The following is a 17,520-nucleotide window of genomic DNA, read 5'->3' as shown; positions in this document are numbered from 1 at the left end:
TAGGTTGGACAGGCAAAAAATAATTATACTACTGATTCAGTGCCAGCGTGGCAACCAGGACACAATGGGGTGGGTGTAGGCCTATTGTGCCAACTACTTGTCAAAGAACTGAGTGGGAGGGAACAAACCTGAACTGTATGTGAAGCTTTCTATCGATCGGCACAGTCATACAGTCCAAGTAAGGCTTCAGGCACCTTGTGGATTTAAAATTCAAAACATCACTTGTAAGTCAACCTAAAGTGGAAGAGGCCGTCTCTCTGTTAGTGCTACCCACTCCCAATAAAGCAACTTTACTGTATCTTTGGAGGGTACAGAGCCATCCCAAGCCTCTTTTAACCCAATTACATACAGTAAATTCTTCTCTCTACCTATCCAAGAAATCTTATTGGGCCTGTCTAGGGAACAAACTTCTCTCAACGCATTGGCATAGGATGACAATTCCAGAGATGCCATGATTCTCCTTCAAAACATCAGTGGTCTTAACTTGACTATCAGCTAACGATTTACAGGCCATATCCAATTCCAGGAGGTGTAGCGGAGTGCGTGTGGGTAAAGACAAACGCTTTCTCAAAAACATATGTGCAGTGGTGGTAAATTCGCTTAGATTCTCAATCCTCCATAATTCCGCCCCATAGAGGGCCGCACCTACGGCTCTGAGGTCATAGATCTGTGGTTCAGCAGCTACATGTTTGGTAGATGATAGATGGTAGGTACTCCCTCAAATTAGCTCCAGCCAGTTGTCTATGCTTTAGTGTTAACGAGTTCACATGCAATTTCCATGACATTCTATCCGACAGCTTGATGCCTAGATATTCAAAGGAGCGAACGTGTTCAAGCTTGGTCCTACTCAGAGTAAGCCTCCCCCTATTGGATTTATGTGGGTTAATCACCATGAATTTTGTTTTTGCTGTTATTAATCTGAAGCCCTCTGGAAACAAAAACTTCTTCAAAACGATTCAGTAGTATCTGGAAGTCCCCAGGGGTTCTGGACACTAGTAGGGTGTCATCAGCGAATAGAAGTGTCACTATTCTATCCTTTCCAAGTACAGAAGCATCAACGGACTGGGATGAAAGAAATTATACAACATTATTTAGGTACAATGAGAAGAGAGTTGGAGCCAATACGCACCCCTGCTGTACACCCCTGTTGACATTGATTGGGTCTGTTAGCTGACCTTGCTCCCCCCAACTCCCAAAGGACTCTAGCAAAATTTGCTTCATGAAGACAGACAACTAGAGCTAGGATCTCAGGTGGCAATCCCATTTCAAGTAGCACTTCCCAGAGTTAGCCTCTGGGGACCAAATCAAAGGATGACTTTAGATCTGTAAAAGCAATATAAAGGCTTCCCTTCCCAAACACAACTGATTTCCAAAACAGAAGCAGAAAGTGAAATAAGTGATCGATTGTGCTTGTTTTTTTGTCTAAAGCCAGCCTGATATGGAGACAATATTTTTTTTTAGTGATCCAATCCTGAATTATAGAAAGAAGGACATGACAGAGCACTTTCTGTATGGAATCAATAAGACTAACGGGCCTGTAATTGTTAGGTGAGGACCTATCGCCTTTCTAAAAACAGGGTATAACTTCTGCACCCCTCCATGACTCAAGAATCATCGATCTCCTCACAATAACATTAGCTAGAAGTAATATATACTGGGCCCGTTTATCTCTCTCATACAAAAGAAGATCGCCAGGGATACCATCATGACCAGCAGCCTTGGATCGTACTATAGATTATATGGAGTCAAAGATAGCACCCAAATCAAAAAGATCAAATGAATTATTGTTTTCCAACTGAGTGGGGTTTAAAAGAGCAGAGTAATCGCTGGAAAGACTGGCCGCACTGCAGAGTGAGTTAAAGAGGTGGAACCAGTCAGATAGCTGTATATGATTTCCTAAGGGAGCAGCCACCCTATGACCTCCAATTCGTGACTAGCAGACAGAAATGTTTGGAGCCTTTGCTCTCGCATGCTTCCTTAATTGACCGCCATTTCTTCTCTTCCCATTCCCGCTTAGCCTTAGTCTGTGATCGCTTAAACATTCTCCTAGATAATCTAATGATAATCTAATGCACAAAACATCTTTGCACTGGATTGCCCTAGTACGTTGTATTCTCGCCTGCCTACACTCATGGTTAATCCACTTAGCACCCTCTCCGCGAGTTGATTTAGGGTTAGACTGTAATTCTGGCACAGAGAAATACAATTCAAACTGCTTTAAAAAAAACGAGTGTGCATTCCTGTAATCTCATGAAACCCACCAGACTCCTTATTCAAGATGTTCTTGGGTGTCACGCATTGCCACAAGTCTTGATTGATACAGCAAAGAGACTCTTCTTGTGTAGTCACCTTACTCCACCGTATACATTTATCATTAGCGGGGAGAACCTCCCTTTGAGGAGAAAATACATCCTCCAAGGTGACAACAAACTAAGACAGAGTGGATTGTAGTCACTGTCTATTGTATCCCTAACCACCATATCATCCACCAAAGACCAATGCTTTGAGTCAACAAGATGTAATCAATGCTGCTCTTCCCGCGTATACTGTTAAACGTAAACGTACCCTGCTTATCAGACTAAGCTCTACCGTTACCAGCCATAACAACGGAGTCAGTGCCCATGCACTTTCACTGCCACCAAGCCCTCATGATTTGAAAGACTTCTTTGAAGAAAAACAAGTTGCAAGTTTGAGCCCAACACTAGATGGCAGGAGTGCACAGAGCATTTGTATCTACAGCCAAATATGCTACAAACAGAATGGTTGCAAATTGCAACCCGGATTCTGCGAGCAGTACACAGTACATCTGGCCTTTCATTTCCTGAATTCTACTACAATTTTTAAGTTTAGAGGAAGAACCCTCTTGAAGCTATTGGCCCTTATTTTCCACTTCTGCCCCCCTCCTATGCCTTACACGCAATAACATTGTTGGTTTTCTATTGTTACTTCATTACTGGGTTAAACCTGAACATCTCAGGAGGGAAAATCAAAAAGGCATTTAGGGTTCTAGGCCATCATTCAAGCCTTAGAGGCCATTGGCCTTCATAAGTGTTTTGACTTTTTCTGTCAACTTCAGCATTCCAGCTCCCCCGCCCCCCATCCCCCACCCACGGATGTAAAAAATTGGGGTTTAGGTTTCTTATACCTCTCAGCAAAGAGGCCAGATAGTAATCAATGCAGGGTAGCCACATTCCAGCAAGCTTCACTAGCTTCTTCTCCCTTTCCCCAGATGAGGGGATGCCCTGCGAATGCAAGGATGATCCTTGCGTGAGAAACTGCTCAGCCTTCCAATCTTTTGCTAACCTAGGTTCCCAGCCACTGTAGACCAGTCTTCCCTACAAACAATAAAAAGTGCCCATTTCCAGAATACTTGGTCTGTCATGGGAATAGGTGCAGAAATGTCATACCAACATTGTCTTTGACATTCCTCAAAACACCACCCTTTATCCTTCTCAAAAACTATGCTGGAAGCATTAGCAAATACTCAAAATGGCAGTGTGATTCTCCTCATAGGTCGACTTTTAAACTGCATTTAAGCAGACTGACAAGTGAGTCTGGAATCCGGAGACTGACTGGTTTATTTAATTATACTTCACAATTACATATTTGTTCACTGTCACACCCAGAAAAGTTATCAGGCACCACGTTTTTACCAATGACATAGTGAAGTGAAGTGAATATTCTCATGCTTTAACCATAATAGTGCTATAGAACACATGAGAATAGGAAACCCAACATTTTATCAGAGACCTTTCACCATTTTAACAGCAAACTCAACAGACTCTCTCTTCTTTGGACTGAGTACCCGCCCCAACCATTCTAAAAGTACTATTGCCCTAAAGAGTACCAATACCTCATTGCACAATCAATCCGGGCTGACACATAACTACTTTAGTGTCATCTGTGAACATTAAATACCTCTTGTTTACATGCAAAAGCCTACATGTCACTCCATTTCCAAGGCTCTTCACATCCAAGTTCTTACGATCACCTGCTTGTACCTTTTTGTTGCTGCCTCTCTCCATTTAACTGTAGTCACTGACAATGCCAACGCTATCCCAGTAAGGAACCATGTTAGCTTCTCATCTCTTCTGCATGTACCTGTCTGCGGTGCAGTGTTGCCTTGTGACTAACGGTGCTGACCTTCCTCTTTGTCATGTCTAATGCTCTGCAGCACATCTGCATATATTTAAGAGCAGTATTATCTCTTTCCCTGATCTCAAAGTCCATATCTCCCCATCTATTTTGCTGTAATACAGTAGTGATGGTTCTCCCTCATCATTTGCATAAGATACAATTCCCAGCCCTACTCATGTCCTGCATTTCTAATAGCTCCGCTCCTTCATGCTCCTCTCAGTTGCCACTTCGCCTTCCTTTCCATACCTGTTGCACTTCCACTTTCATTCACAATTCCGCTGTGCTGTTCCTCACAACACAACACAACACAACAGGTGCACCACTCATTTCCCTCTATGCCCAGGACCTTTTCTTTTCAATGTTAATACCTGCCTGAGCCTACCTGCTTCCTGTCCTGCATGGGACTCTCATTGCTGACCTTCACTTTGCTCACCATGGCCATTTCTTTTCTGTTCATGGTGCCTCTTTCCCTCTTCTGCATGTCTGTAGCACTTCTTGTGTCCTGTGCGTACCCTCTGGTACTGCCTCTGCCGCTCACCTGCATGTAGCTGGTGGTGGGTCCATCGTCCATTGGTGTGGTGTGCTCAACTGCAGCTGGACTCCTGCTCGACTCCCTGCTTTTGTCAGACATGGGCCCCTCCTGTGAGCTTTGGTTGTCCCAGACATTCTCTTGACTCATTTCATCCTTTTCACCCCCCTTGTTGCGGTCGCTCCTTCTCAAGGAGGGTGGGATTGGCAGAATGGGTGGCCCATACCCCCTTTTCTGCAAGAGTTGTCTTTGTGCTTGCTTCAGACTCTTCTGGTATACCTCCAGCTGGCACAGAATGACTTTGGTGTACAGGTTGGGATTGTCCCCTTTTGGGCAAAATGGGACTCCCCAGTAATAATGCACCGTACCCTTGCCTTCTAGTTTTGTGCATTGTTCTTGAGAAGCCCCCATTGAGAGATGCTGTAGAGCAGGAGTTTCTTTGATGTGTCTGTGGCCATCAGTAACCGTACACCCTATGCCCTGTGCCTGCCAGGCACTACTCTGCCCGAGAATGCCCTCATCTTGAAAATCCATTACATCATCAGGAGTGGAGCTGCCAGAAGTGGATTCACGCATAGCACTTTCGGCACAGTCTGAAGGCACTTTCTCCAGGTCCTTCTCTACTGCTTCCTCATTCTTTGCCAAACTGGACATCAGCCTTCGAGGGGCCATCTGTCGGATGCTTGGCGACACCTTAGGGAATGTTGGGCTCATAGCAAAGGGATGTTTGAGAGGAGTCGTGGGCACAAAATCACTGGAGTCAGTCAAGGCAGGAGAGGCAGGATTTTGAGATATATCTGAACAAGTGACTTTGCCTGCTGGAGAAAAAACAACACTGGAGCTCTCAAGCAGTTCCTGGCTTAAACGTTCCAGCACCACCAAAGGACTCTTATCATAGATATGGGTACTATCAGGTACACTTGCACTGATGGGAGAGCATGACTGACGATCATCCAGTGGTTGGGAGGCAGATTTTTTGACAGGCGACAGACAGCTGGCACTAGGCAAAGGCTGAGATGCAGACTTCCTAGTAGGTGATGACAAACAAGTAGCATCACCAGCTGCTCGGGATCCCCTCGTAATGGGTGACAAAATAACGCTGACACCAGAAAGGGGCTGGGAAGTACACTTTGTCATGGGTGATAGACTGCTTGCTTCACTCAAAGGTTGTAAGTCAGAATTACTGGCACACAAAGTGTCACTGACATCATTCTGCAGCCGGGAGATCGACTTATTGACAGGTGACGCAATGCTGGTACTATTCGGCAGTTTGGACGCGGGTGTACTGACAGGTGATCCACTGCAGGATACAACCCTGGACTGTGAAGCAGGGCTTCTGATGGGCGACTGAGAGCAAGAACCAGGTTCTGAGGCAGTGTTTAAAGTTCTCAGGAATGCCATACAGATAATATCAGAAACTGGTTTCAAGGGGGTTTTGCTACCAGGTGGTGGAGAGGCGGGCTGAGATGGAGGTAGTGAGTCAGGGCAGGTGGCAACAGAAGAGCCAGAGTCCTCGTCTTCCTCTTGTAGACTTAGTTGTGCATGGTCTTTACATGCCAGCTTGGATGCTGCACTCCTTCTTCTGGTGTCTTTAGAAGATGATTTTCTCTTTAAAAAAAAGGCAGAAGTTAACAAAGTTTAAAAAAAAAATACAAAGTCATAAAGCTTCAGACTGGAGGAATACAAACTTGTTATATGAGGAACAAACAACAATAAATGCCTACAAAAACAGGCTGTTCTAATCCCTCTTGCACAAATAATCACACATCAATGTTTCATATGAATATTTACAATGGGCTCAGACTCATGGGAAAATAAAGAGCACCTTTGGTGTAGGTTTGAGGGTACCCAAATAGATCACTATCAAAATTAAGGCATCTGGGCCAGGGGGAAAGGATGTGGAGACTAAGTAAGGATATGGGCAAGGTTAACAACTGTATTGTTAGTAGGAGGACAGCCACTTCAGCGTAAATGTACTTGATTGTGCGCCTTTCAATTTTTCTGGTATGAAACAGAAAAACCCAAATAAAATCTTTTATGAAAATAAAAGGAAGACAAAGGTGGAATGCAGTGAACTGTGGTGGGAGAGGTTACTGCGTTGGGCAGAAAGATCAGTACTAGAATCTTTATTTTTCCTGTTATTACCAACATTGAAGAGTAGCTAGAAGATATGCTTGAAGCAGACATTGATGGTCTGAAGTGGTGCACCACAAAATATACATACTAAGGAGGCGAGAGTGCATCAACCTCTTCATAAGGATGGGTGAAGCATTGTAAGACACTGCAATCACACTGTAACTGCTTACACATATAGTGACAACAGGCTGTGTATTACACATGTAGTGACAGAAGGCATAGCATCACTTTTGAAGGTCCTCTCAAGCTTTCTTGTTATTTTTTTTTTTGTTGACCTACCAAATGCTTTTTCCCAGTCCAGTGAGTAATGTTCTGGTAGTGCTTGCTTCATAATTTTGTGGCACTGGACAGTCAAGTATACACTCAGCAAGTTAGGTGGTGTACGCAATGCGAACTCTGTCCACATTTGACCTTCATACTAGGGGCACCTGCTGGTTGACAACAGCTACTTAGTAGTTCAATAGTGCAGACCATTTATTCCTGCACCACTGAGAGGCTGCCTACTACTGCTCTCAGAGAAAAATCTATCTGGTCCTTCCTATCCCCAAATGAGGTCCTTCCAGTGTGATGTTCCAGAAAAGACAGAGGTTTCTTTGTGGGTTATATTTGTCATCAGAACATGAAAACCTTTGTTTTCTTTGTTTTGAGTGCCCTTCCTGAAAGTGTGGCTTTCTGATGGACCAGGAGATAATCAACATCCCCAACCAAGCTAAGGCGGTTTCCCTTTGTCTACAACAAAACCTACTCTTCTCCATCTCATGTGTTAGGGTGGATGTCAAATAACAACTTGGGAAACTGTGGCAAAGGATGTTTGACTGGAGTCAACAGACTGCCTTGAACAGGTCAGATGGGACTAAACTCCACCTGCCACTAAAAAAGGATGGGAAGAAATTGAAGATCATCATCATGCACTTCTTCTTGAATGGACCCAGATTTATGAATTTAAAGAAATCGGCAGTGTCGCTGGCCATGGTTTCCAGCAAGTGCTCCCAAAGACACTTAAATATAGGATTGAGGAACTGTACTTCATCTACACGTTAAGGGAATTACACCCGCAAGCACAGGAAGAATGTTTGTCAGGGACAGAACCTTAAGGTTCCCTGAAAGGCATTGGAACAAGCACTGGACTCCTGAGAAAACCTGCTGCTGTGCCCCACCAAGGAGTTGTAGTATTAAGTGTGGAGAGGAGCAGGTCCTGAGTGGGAGGATTACCAACACAAAGCCTCGTTGACTGAAGGGCTGCGTGGAAGATGTCTTGCAGAGGTGAGCTGCCCCAGCAAATCATGCAGTCAAATTGGCCACAATCAATAAAAAGCAGCTGATGATCATCCAAAGTTGAGGAATTGCAGAAGGCTTTCCAGGACATCACAGTTCCCTATATGGCAGGTGCTTACAAGAGTCCCATAACAGCCCTCACCCAGCCCCAGAGAGACACAGTGTTTTCCCTCTTCCTCCCAGGTCTTGGGGTTGTGTCCCACTGGCTGTAGATACAAGCTTATTTAAACTTAAAAAGGGCATAAATCTGGATTAGTGTAAATAATCATTCTGGTACTTACGGAACAGAGCTGACCACATTTAAGCCACAGTATGACCCTGACCATAAACACCAATGACCCAAGGGAAGTAGTTGAGACTGCACGTCCAATGGGTAGCGGTTTCACCTGGTAAGTAGTAAAATTATTGATGCCTCCCAGGGTGCTAGACCACTCCAGCTTGGCAACCTCCCTCTCGAAGGTCCTGAGACCTGTTCAGGCATGGTTTTCCACATGAACAATAAGATTCCTGGAAGAACTCTTTAACATGAACAGACACTAGTAAACTAGGCTTTGTACCAGAAACAGGGAGACCACGGTTCAAATTTTAGCAAGCTGGTTTATGGGTTATGTTTACTTTTGAAACTCATTTTACCAGGGACTCATCCGAAGCACCTTCAATCTCAAATTGGCCAAGCTCACAGACAAAACCTCAGAAACCTAAGAAGAGCTAGACAAAACTCTAATTATGTACGTTTCATATTTCTGTATAGCACCTGTGACTCACTGACTGCTTACAAGTGAACACATGAATAATAGTAATCCCAAAGGAACCTGAAGTCAGTTGACAGTGCTTCCAACAGAATACAATTAGCCATACGTCTCAATGTTGAAGAATAATCTAGTGCCTTTCAGATAAACATCGCACAACCTAGAGAGCAATCACAGCACTGGAAGGTGAGGTGCTAGCATCATCTGTTTTTGCTTGCATCATAGTTTTAACTACTATACTTTACCTATGTGTAAAATTTCGGATTAGAAGCTGGTGCTCCAACTGTAAATTTGGTGTGGTATGTCTTATAAACTGTGCTAAGCTGGATCTTAATTTACAACCTGGTACTACTTTTTAGACTAAGCCTTGACTCCATAGCTTCAATACAACTGAGTAGTCAATTGTATACAGGAATTAATCTCAATATCCAATTGGTCGCCCTGGGACAACAGTCGTAAGCAGCAGTATCCACCATGGATCCCACCAAATAAAGCATTTAATTGTAAATCCATCCATTTAGATGGATTTTGGCTGTAGCATTTTCTAAAGTTCCTATGTAAAACTGCCTGGTGAAAACACATTTTGGGACTTCCACCATTTCTTGGCCCCTGCTTGACGGACCACCGTAAAACTTTCCTGGAAGGAGCTGAGGTGGATTAACCTCTTTTTTGGAAAGTTTCCTGAAGATTCGTCAAACAGCACCAATGTAATTAACAAACAAATAAATGTATTTCCTATGGAAACCCGGTTCTAACTATAACTACACTGTGTTAAATAGAAAAATAATGATATACGGAAAATGTCACTTACCCAGTGTACATCTGTTCGTGGCATGTTCTGCTGCAGATTCACCTGCTATGCATTTTTTGCCATCTAGTGTTCGACTCGGAGTGTTACAAGTTGTTTTTCTTCGAAGAACTGTTTTCCAGTCACGGGATCGAGTGACTCCTCCTCTTCGGCTCCATTGCGCATGGGCATCGACTCCATGTCAGATTAAAAACGGCTACAGGCTCCCGGGGAGGTGGGAGGGTGCATGTGAATCTGCAGCAGAACATGCCACGAACATATGTACACTGTGTAAGTGACATTTTCCGTTTGATGGCACGTGTAGCTGCAGATACACATGCTATGCATAGACTACAAAGCAGTTTTACCTCCCATGAAAGCGGTGGTTAGCCTGTAGGAGTTAAAGTTGTTTGAAATAGTGTTCTTAGTACAGCTTGACCTACTGTGGCTTGCTGTGTTGCTAACACATCTACACAGTAATGCTTGGTAAATGTATGCGGTGTTGACTAAGTGGCTGCTTCACAAATTTCGGCCATTGGTATATTTCATAAAAAAGCCATTGTACCCCCTTTTTTCCGCGTGGAATGTGCCTTAGGTGTAACTAAGAGCTGCCTTTTAGCTTTAAGGTAACATGTCTGGATGCATTTTACTATCCATCTTGCTAAACCTTGTTTTGAAATAGGGTTACCAGTATGTGGTTTTTGGAAGGCCACAAATAGCTGTTTGGTTTTCCTAAATGATTTTGTTTTATATATGTAATACATTAAGGCTCTCTTAATATCTAATGTGTGCAAGGCTCTTTCTGCTACAGAGTCTGGCTGTGGGAAGAAGACTGGTAGTTCCACTGTTTGATTGATATGAAACGGTGATATAACTTTTGGGAGACATTTTGGGTTCGTTCGAAGTACAACTTTATGTTTGTGTACTTGTATGAACGGTTCTTGAAATGTGAAAGCTTGGATTTCACTAACTCTTCTTAATGAAGTAATTGGTATTGAATTTGGCATGGGTGCATAGGTTCAAATGGTGGACCCATAAGTCGTGTGAGCACTATGTTTAGATTCCACGAAGGCACAGGAGGCGTTCTAGGTGGAATGATGCGTTTTACTCCTTCCATGAAGGCTTTGATAACAAGAACTCTAAATAAAGAGCTGTGTTGTACATTTTGCAAGTACGCAGAGATTGCAGTGAGATGTATTTTTATGGATAAAAAAGCTAAGTTTGTTTTTTGCAAATGAAGCAAATAACATACAATGTCTTGTATTGATGCTGAAAGAGGGGTAATTTGTTTAGATTGACAGTAACATACAAATATTTTCCATTTGTTTGCATAGTACTGCCTGGTAGTGGGTTTTCTTGCATGTTTAATTACTTCCATACATTCAGTTGGTAGTTGCAGATACCCAAATTCTATGACTTCAGGAGCCAAATCGCTAGATTGAGTATGTTGGGATTTGGATGCCTGATCAGTTGTTTGTTTTGTGTTAACAGATCTGGTCTGTTTGGGAGTTTGATATGTGGTACTTCTGACAGGTCTAATAGTGTTGTGTACCAGGGTTGACGTGCCCACGTTGGCGCTATGAGTATGAGTTAGAGCTTGTTTTGACGTAGTTTGTTGACTAGAAATGGAATGAGCGGGAGGAGGGGGGGAGCGTTAGCAAATATCCCTGACTAATTAATCCATAGAGCATTGCCCTTGGATAGGAGATGTGGGTACCTGGATGCGAAGTTTTGGCATTTTGCGTTTTCGCTGGTGGCGAATAGATCTATGTCTGGTGTTCCCCAATGGTGAAAGTATAGTTGAAGCACTTGAGGGTGAATCTCCCACTCGTGTGTTTGTTGATGATCTCGGCTGAGAACATTTGCCGATTGGTTGTGTATCCCTGGAATGTATTGTGCTACCAGGTGAATCTTGTTATGGATTGCCCATTGCCAAATGTTTGGAGCTAGGAGGGAGAGTTGGGATGAATGGGTCCCTCCTTGTTTGTTTAGGCAATACATTGTTGTCATGTTGTCTGTTTTGATAAGGATGTTCTTGTGAGTGAGAAGAGGCTGAAAAGGTTTGAGTGCTAGGAATACAGCAATCAATTCTAAGTGATTTATGTGTAACTGTTTGTGTTTGGTGTCCCATTGTCCTTGAATGTTGTGATTGTTGAGGTGCACCCCCCAGCCAATCATTGATGCATCTGTTGTAAGTATGGTCTGAGGCACGGAGTCTTGAAATGGCCACACTTTGTTTAGGTTTGTGGAATTCCACCACTGAAGTGATATGCATGTTTGGCGGTCTATCAACACTAGATCGTGAAGTTGACCCTGTGCCTGTGACCATTGCTGTGCAAGGCACTGTTGTAAAGGCTGCATGTTTAGTCTTGCATGTGGGACAATAGCGATACAGGATGCCATCATGTCCAACAGTTTCATGACTAATTTGACAGTGTGCTGTTGGGCTGGCTGTATTTGTGGCAATATATTGTGAAATGCTTGTATTCTTTGTGGACTTGGGCTTGCAAGTGCTGTTTGCGTATTTAGTGTGGCTCCTAAATACGGTTGAATTTGCGCAGGTTTTACCTGTGATTTTTGGTAGTTTATGGAGAACCCTAGGTTGTGTAGGGTTTGTATTACATAATGCGTATGGTTTTGACACTGTATATGACTGTTGGATTTTATTAGCCAATCGTCGAGATATGGGAAGACATGAATGTGTTGCCTTCGTAGGTAGGCTGCAACTACCGCCAGGCATTTTGTGAATACTCTGTTGTTATTCCGAAGGGTAACACTTTGAACTGATAATGCTTCCCTTGAATCACAAACCTGAGAATTTTTCTGTGCGCTGGATGGATGGGTATGTGAAAATACGCATCTTTGAGGTCTAATGTTACCATGAAATCGTGCTGTTGAAGCAGTGGGACAACATCCTGTAGTGTGACCATGTGAAAGTGTTCTGACAGGATGTAAAGATTGAGGGTTCTGAGATCTGATATTGGTCTCAAGGTTCCGTCCTTTTTGGGAATGAGGAAATACAGTGAGTAAACACCTGTTCCTAGTTTGCTTCCTCTTGCAACAGGGCGGTATGCTGTGTGGAGAGGGTGTGTGGTTTTGGTGGAATATTTGGTGGAGTTTGTGCCAATTCTATGCAATAGCCATGGTGGATAATTGATAATACCCAGTTGTCTGTTGTGATGGGTAGCCAATTGGTGTGGAACCTTTGAAGTCTTCCCCCCACAGGTGAGGTGTGAGTTGGGAAGGGATGGATTAAGTCACTGCTGTGGCTGTTGTGAGGCTTGTTTTGTTGACTGATATTTTCCCCTGCCTCTGGGGCATTGGCCTCTAAGTGCTTCTGAAACCACCTCTTTGATATTGAGGCTGGTAGGCCGACTTTGTTTGTGAGGTGGATGCCTCAGGTGTTTGGGTTCTAGATCCACCTCTGTATTGGGGCTTACGAAAGGATCCCCTGTATTGCGTTGTATACAAAGCACCCATGGCTTTAGCTATGTCCAAATCTTTTTTCATTTTTTCAATAGCCGTGTCTACCTCTGGGCCAAAAATCTTTTTTTTGGTTAAACGGCATATTGAGGATCGCCTGTTGTATTTCAGGATTAAATCCTGAAGACCTAAGCCATGCGTGTCTTCTTATGGTGACAGCAGTGTTGATTGTTCTAGCTGCTGTGTCTGCAGAGTCTAGGGCTGACCTGATCTGACTGTTTGTGATAGCTTGCCCTTCCTCAACTATTTGTTGCACCCTTTTCTGTTGTTCTTTGGGAAGATGCTGTATTATATCTTTCATCTCATCCCAGTGGGCTCTATTACATCTAGCCAACAATGCCTGGGAGTTGGCTATCGTCCATTGGTTGGCTGCCTGAGATGCCACCCTTTTGCCCGCAGCATCAAACTTTCTGCTCTCCTTGTCTGGTGGGGGTGCATCCCCTGATGACTGCGAGTTTGCTCTTTTCCTGGCTGCGCTTGCCACAATAGAGTCCGGAGGCAATTGTTGTGTAATAAAGGCAGGATCAGGAGGTGGCTTATATTTTTCCACCCTAGGAGTAACGGTTCTAGCTTTCACTTGCTCCTGGAATAGTTGGTCTGATGCTTTAACATGCCTGGGAGCATGGGAAGCGACTGATAGGTGGTATGTGTAAAGGAGAGGGTGTTAAAAAGGAAGTCTTCCTCTAACGGCTCAGTGTGCATGGCGACATTGTGATAGGATGCCACCCTATCAATGACCTGAGTGTAGCCCCTGTACTAGCCTCTGGTGGTGGTGGCTTAGAGGGATAGCAGTCTGCGTTGCTATCTGGAATGGGACCTGGATCATAAAGATCCCATGGATCCACATTGTCGTGCTCTGAATCAAATGAATGTACAGGAGATTGCACAGGTGTGGGAGTAGTAGGGGGAGAGATAAGCAAATGAGGAGAGTGAGGAGGAGACTGAGGAGGAGAAAATTGAGGAGGTGGAGGTTTCTCTTTAGTTTGTGGCACTTTAACTGGTGGCTGAGCAGTGTCCAATTCTTCTTGAAAGGCTAATTTCCTCTTAGGCTTTAGAGGAGGTGCTGTAATAATTCTGCCAGTGTCTTTGTGAATGTGAATCCTGGCTTGCCTTTCACCTATTGCCTCCATTTGTGAATGTTCCTCAGGCTTTCTTTGAGTGCTTGCAAAAGTCCATGTTCCTCCATATAAATGGGCCTTTTCGGCTCCAAAGCTGTTTTTTTCAGTATCGAAAGGCTGGGAGTGGATGATGGCCTCGGCTCCGAAAACGATTTTCGAGGTTTCGACTCAAAGGATCGATGCTTGGTGGTTTCAGAGACAGAGCTTCAGCTTGAGTCCGAAGGTTTAGGTGGCGTGGCCTTTTTTAGTGCCGAAGTTGTTGGTTGGTCACCGAAGGTCTTTTTACGGGTTGAGCCATGGCCTTCCGGCAGTGGCGTTCTCAAGGTCTTATGTCTGGGCTTGGCTGGATCAGGGGCAGGCGTACTCACGTGCTGTCCTGCTGTGACCGGTCTGTCCTCCTCGGCTCCTGCTCGGAGTCGGATCCTCGAACCGAGACAGCCGTGTGCATGATCTCCTCCTCCTTGACGTCGAGACGTTCAGTGCTCTTGGATGCCATCTCGAGTTTCCGTTGCTCTTCTGTCACGGAGCGTTTTCTTCGAAAGGAAGGATCAGCAGGCCTCGCAATTTTCTTCCCGATGGTCTTGATGAGGACAGAGGTTACAGACGAGATGTTGGTCTGTGTAGGGAAATTTTGCGTGGCACTGAGGACAAAAGCGGAATGGTGTCCGGTCCATGAGGCTTTCTATGCGGTGGGCCCAACCAGGCCCGAGTTGGGCACGGGCGCCCCGAAGGGCGAGTAAAGATGTTTGACCCGACGGTACCGAAGTGTCGATAGAAGATGGTACGCGATCAAAACAATACCGACGAGAATTAGAGTTTTAAATGTTTTCTGACTCGAACTATCAGAGTGAAAAGAAACACGTCCGAACCCGATGGCGGAAAGAAAACAATCTAACATGGAGTCGATGCCCATGCGCAATGGAGCCGAAGAGGAGGCGTTGCTCGATCCCATGACTTGAAAACACTTCTTCGAAGAAAAACAACTTGTAACACTACGAGCCCAACACTAGATGGTATGTGTATCTGCAGCTACACGTGCCATCGAATATATATATATATATATATATATATATATATATATATATATATATGGAAAATGGCACTTACCCAGTGTACATCTGTTCGTGGCATTAGTCGCTGCAGATTCACATGCTGTGCACATCCCGCCATCTGGTGTTGGGCTCGGAGTGTTACAAGTTGTTTTTCTTCGAAGAAGTCTTTTCGAGTCACGAGACCGAGGGACTCCTCCCATTTCGACTCCATTGCGCATGGGCGTCGACTCCATCTTAGATTGTTTTGCCCGCTGAGGGTGAGGTAGGAGTTGTGTATGCTAGTAATAGTGCCCATGCAATGGAGTGAATGCGTATGTACATAATAAAGTTTTAAGTAATATATTTACAAATGTACAAATGTTTAAGATCTACTTCTAAACGGCTACAGGCTCCCGGGGAGGCGGGTGGGCGCATGTGAATCTGCAGCGACTAATGCCACGAACAGATGTACACTGGGTAAGTGACATTTTCCGTTCGATGGCATGTGTAGCTGCAGATACACATGCTGTGCATAGACTAGTAAGCAGTTATCTCCCCAAAAGCGGTGGTTCAGCCTGTAGGAGTTGAAGTACTTTGAAATAATGTTCTTAATACAGCTTGACCTACTGTTGCTTGTTGTGCAGTTAGCACATCTACACAGTAGTGCTTGGTAAATGTATGAGGCGTAGACCATGTTGCTGCCTTACATATTTCGTTCATTGGAATATTTCCTAGAAAGGCCATGGTAGCACCTTTCTTTCTGGTTGAGTGTGCCTTTGGGGTAATAGGCAGTTCTCTTTTAGCTTTAAGATAGCAGGTTTGAATGCACTTAACTATCCATCTAGCAATGCCTTGTTTTGAAATTGGATTTCCTGTATGAGGTTTTTGAAAGGCGATAAATAGTTGTTTTGTCTTTCGAATTAGTTTTGTTCTGTCGATGTAGTACATTAGTGCTCTTTTGATGTCTAATGTATGTAGTGCTCTTTCGGCTACAGAATCTGGCTGTGGGAAGAACACTGGTAATTCTACCGTTTGATTTAAGTGGAACGGTGAGATTACTTTTGGTAAAAATTTAGGATTGGTCCGTAGAACAACTTTATTTTTGTGTATTTGAATAAATGGTTCTTGAATGGTAAATGCTTGAATTTCACTCACTCTTCTTAGAGATGTGATGGCAATTAAAAATGCAACTTTCCACGTTAAGTATTGCATTTCACAAGAGTGCATGGGCACAAAAGGTGGACCCATGAGTCGTGTTAGGACAATGTTGAGGTTCCATGAAGGAACTGGTGGTGTTCTTGGTGGTATAATTCTCTTTAGGCCTTCCATAAACGCCTTTATGACTGGTATCCTAAACAATGAAATTGAGTGCGTAATTTGTAGGTAAGCAGAAATTGCCGTAAGATGTATTTTAATGGAAGATAAAGCTAGGTTAGATTTTTGCAAATGTAGTAAGTATCCTACTATTTCTTTTGCAGATGCGTGTAAAGGTTGAATTTCATTATTATGGCAGTAATAAACAAATCTTTTCCACTTATTTGCATAACAGTGTCTAGTGGTAGGTTTTCTAGCCTGTTTTATGACCTCCATACATTCCTGTGTGAGGTCTAAGTGCCCGAATTCTAGGATTTCAGGAGCCAAATTGCTAGATTCAGCGATGCTGGATTTGGATGTCTGATCTGTTGTTTGTGTTGTGTTAACAGATTTGGTCTGTTTGGCAGTTTGATATGAGGTACTACTGAAAGGGCTAGTAGTGTTGTGTACCACGGTTGCCTTGCCCATGTTGGTGCTATTAGTATGAGTTTGAGTTTGTTTTGACTCAACTTGTTTACTAGATATGGAAGAAGTGGGAGAGGGGGAAAAGCGTACGCAAATATCCCTGACCAGTTCATCCATAGTGCATTGCCCTGAGACTGATGTTGTGGGTACCTGGATGCAAAGTTTGCCATTTTGAGTTTTCTTTTGTTGCAAATAGATCTATTTGTGGCGTTCCCCACATTCTGAAGTAAGTGTTCAGTATTTGGGGGTGAATTTCCCATTCGTGGATCTGCTGGTGATCCCGAGAGAGATTGTCTGCTAACTGATTCTGAATCCCTGGAATAAATTGTGCTATTAGGCGAATGTGGTTGTGAATCGCCCAATGCCATATTTTTTGTGTTAGGAGACACAACTGTGTCGAGTGTGTTCCTCCCTGTTTGTTTAGGTAATACATTGTTGTCTGTTTTGACAAGAGTGTATTTGTGGGTTATTATGGGTTGAAATGCTTTCAGAGCTA

General features: G+C 43.8%; 1 protein-coding gene across 16 annotated transcripts in view; it reads right to left on the bottom strand.

Moving 5' to 3' along the window:
- Window positions 1-17,520, bottom strand: part of UIMC1 (ubiquitin interaction motif containing 1) — a 380,703-nt gene that overhangs the window by 219,312 nt on the left and 143,871 nt on the right. For 9 of the 16 annotated variants that reach the window (XM_069244540.1, XM_069244534.1, XM_069244543.1 and 6 more), the window contains one exon: window positions 4,520-6,274. In XM_069244540.1, coding sequence (XP_069100641.1) covers window positions 4,520-6,274 — 1,755 coding nt within the window. The remainder of the gene's footprint in view (window positions 1-4,519; window positions 6,275-17,520) is intronic. The other 7 variants (XM_069244547.1, XM_069244550.1, XM_069244549.1 and 4 more) reach the window with 2 other exon arrangements.

The sequence above is a fragment of the Pleurodeles waltl genome, chromosome 7 (genome assembly GCF_031143425.1).
Source record: "Pleurodeles waltl isolate 20211129_DDA chromosome 7, aPleWal1.hap1.20221129, whole genome shotgun sequence".
Taxonomy (NCBI): Eukaryota; Metazoa; Chordata; class Amphibia; order Caudata; family Salamandridae; genus Pleurodeles; species Pleurodeles waltl.
Note: the sequence above shows the minus strand (reverse complement) of the source record. Positions and strands in the feature narration are given on the sequence as shown.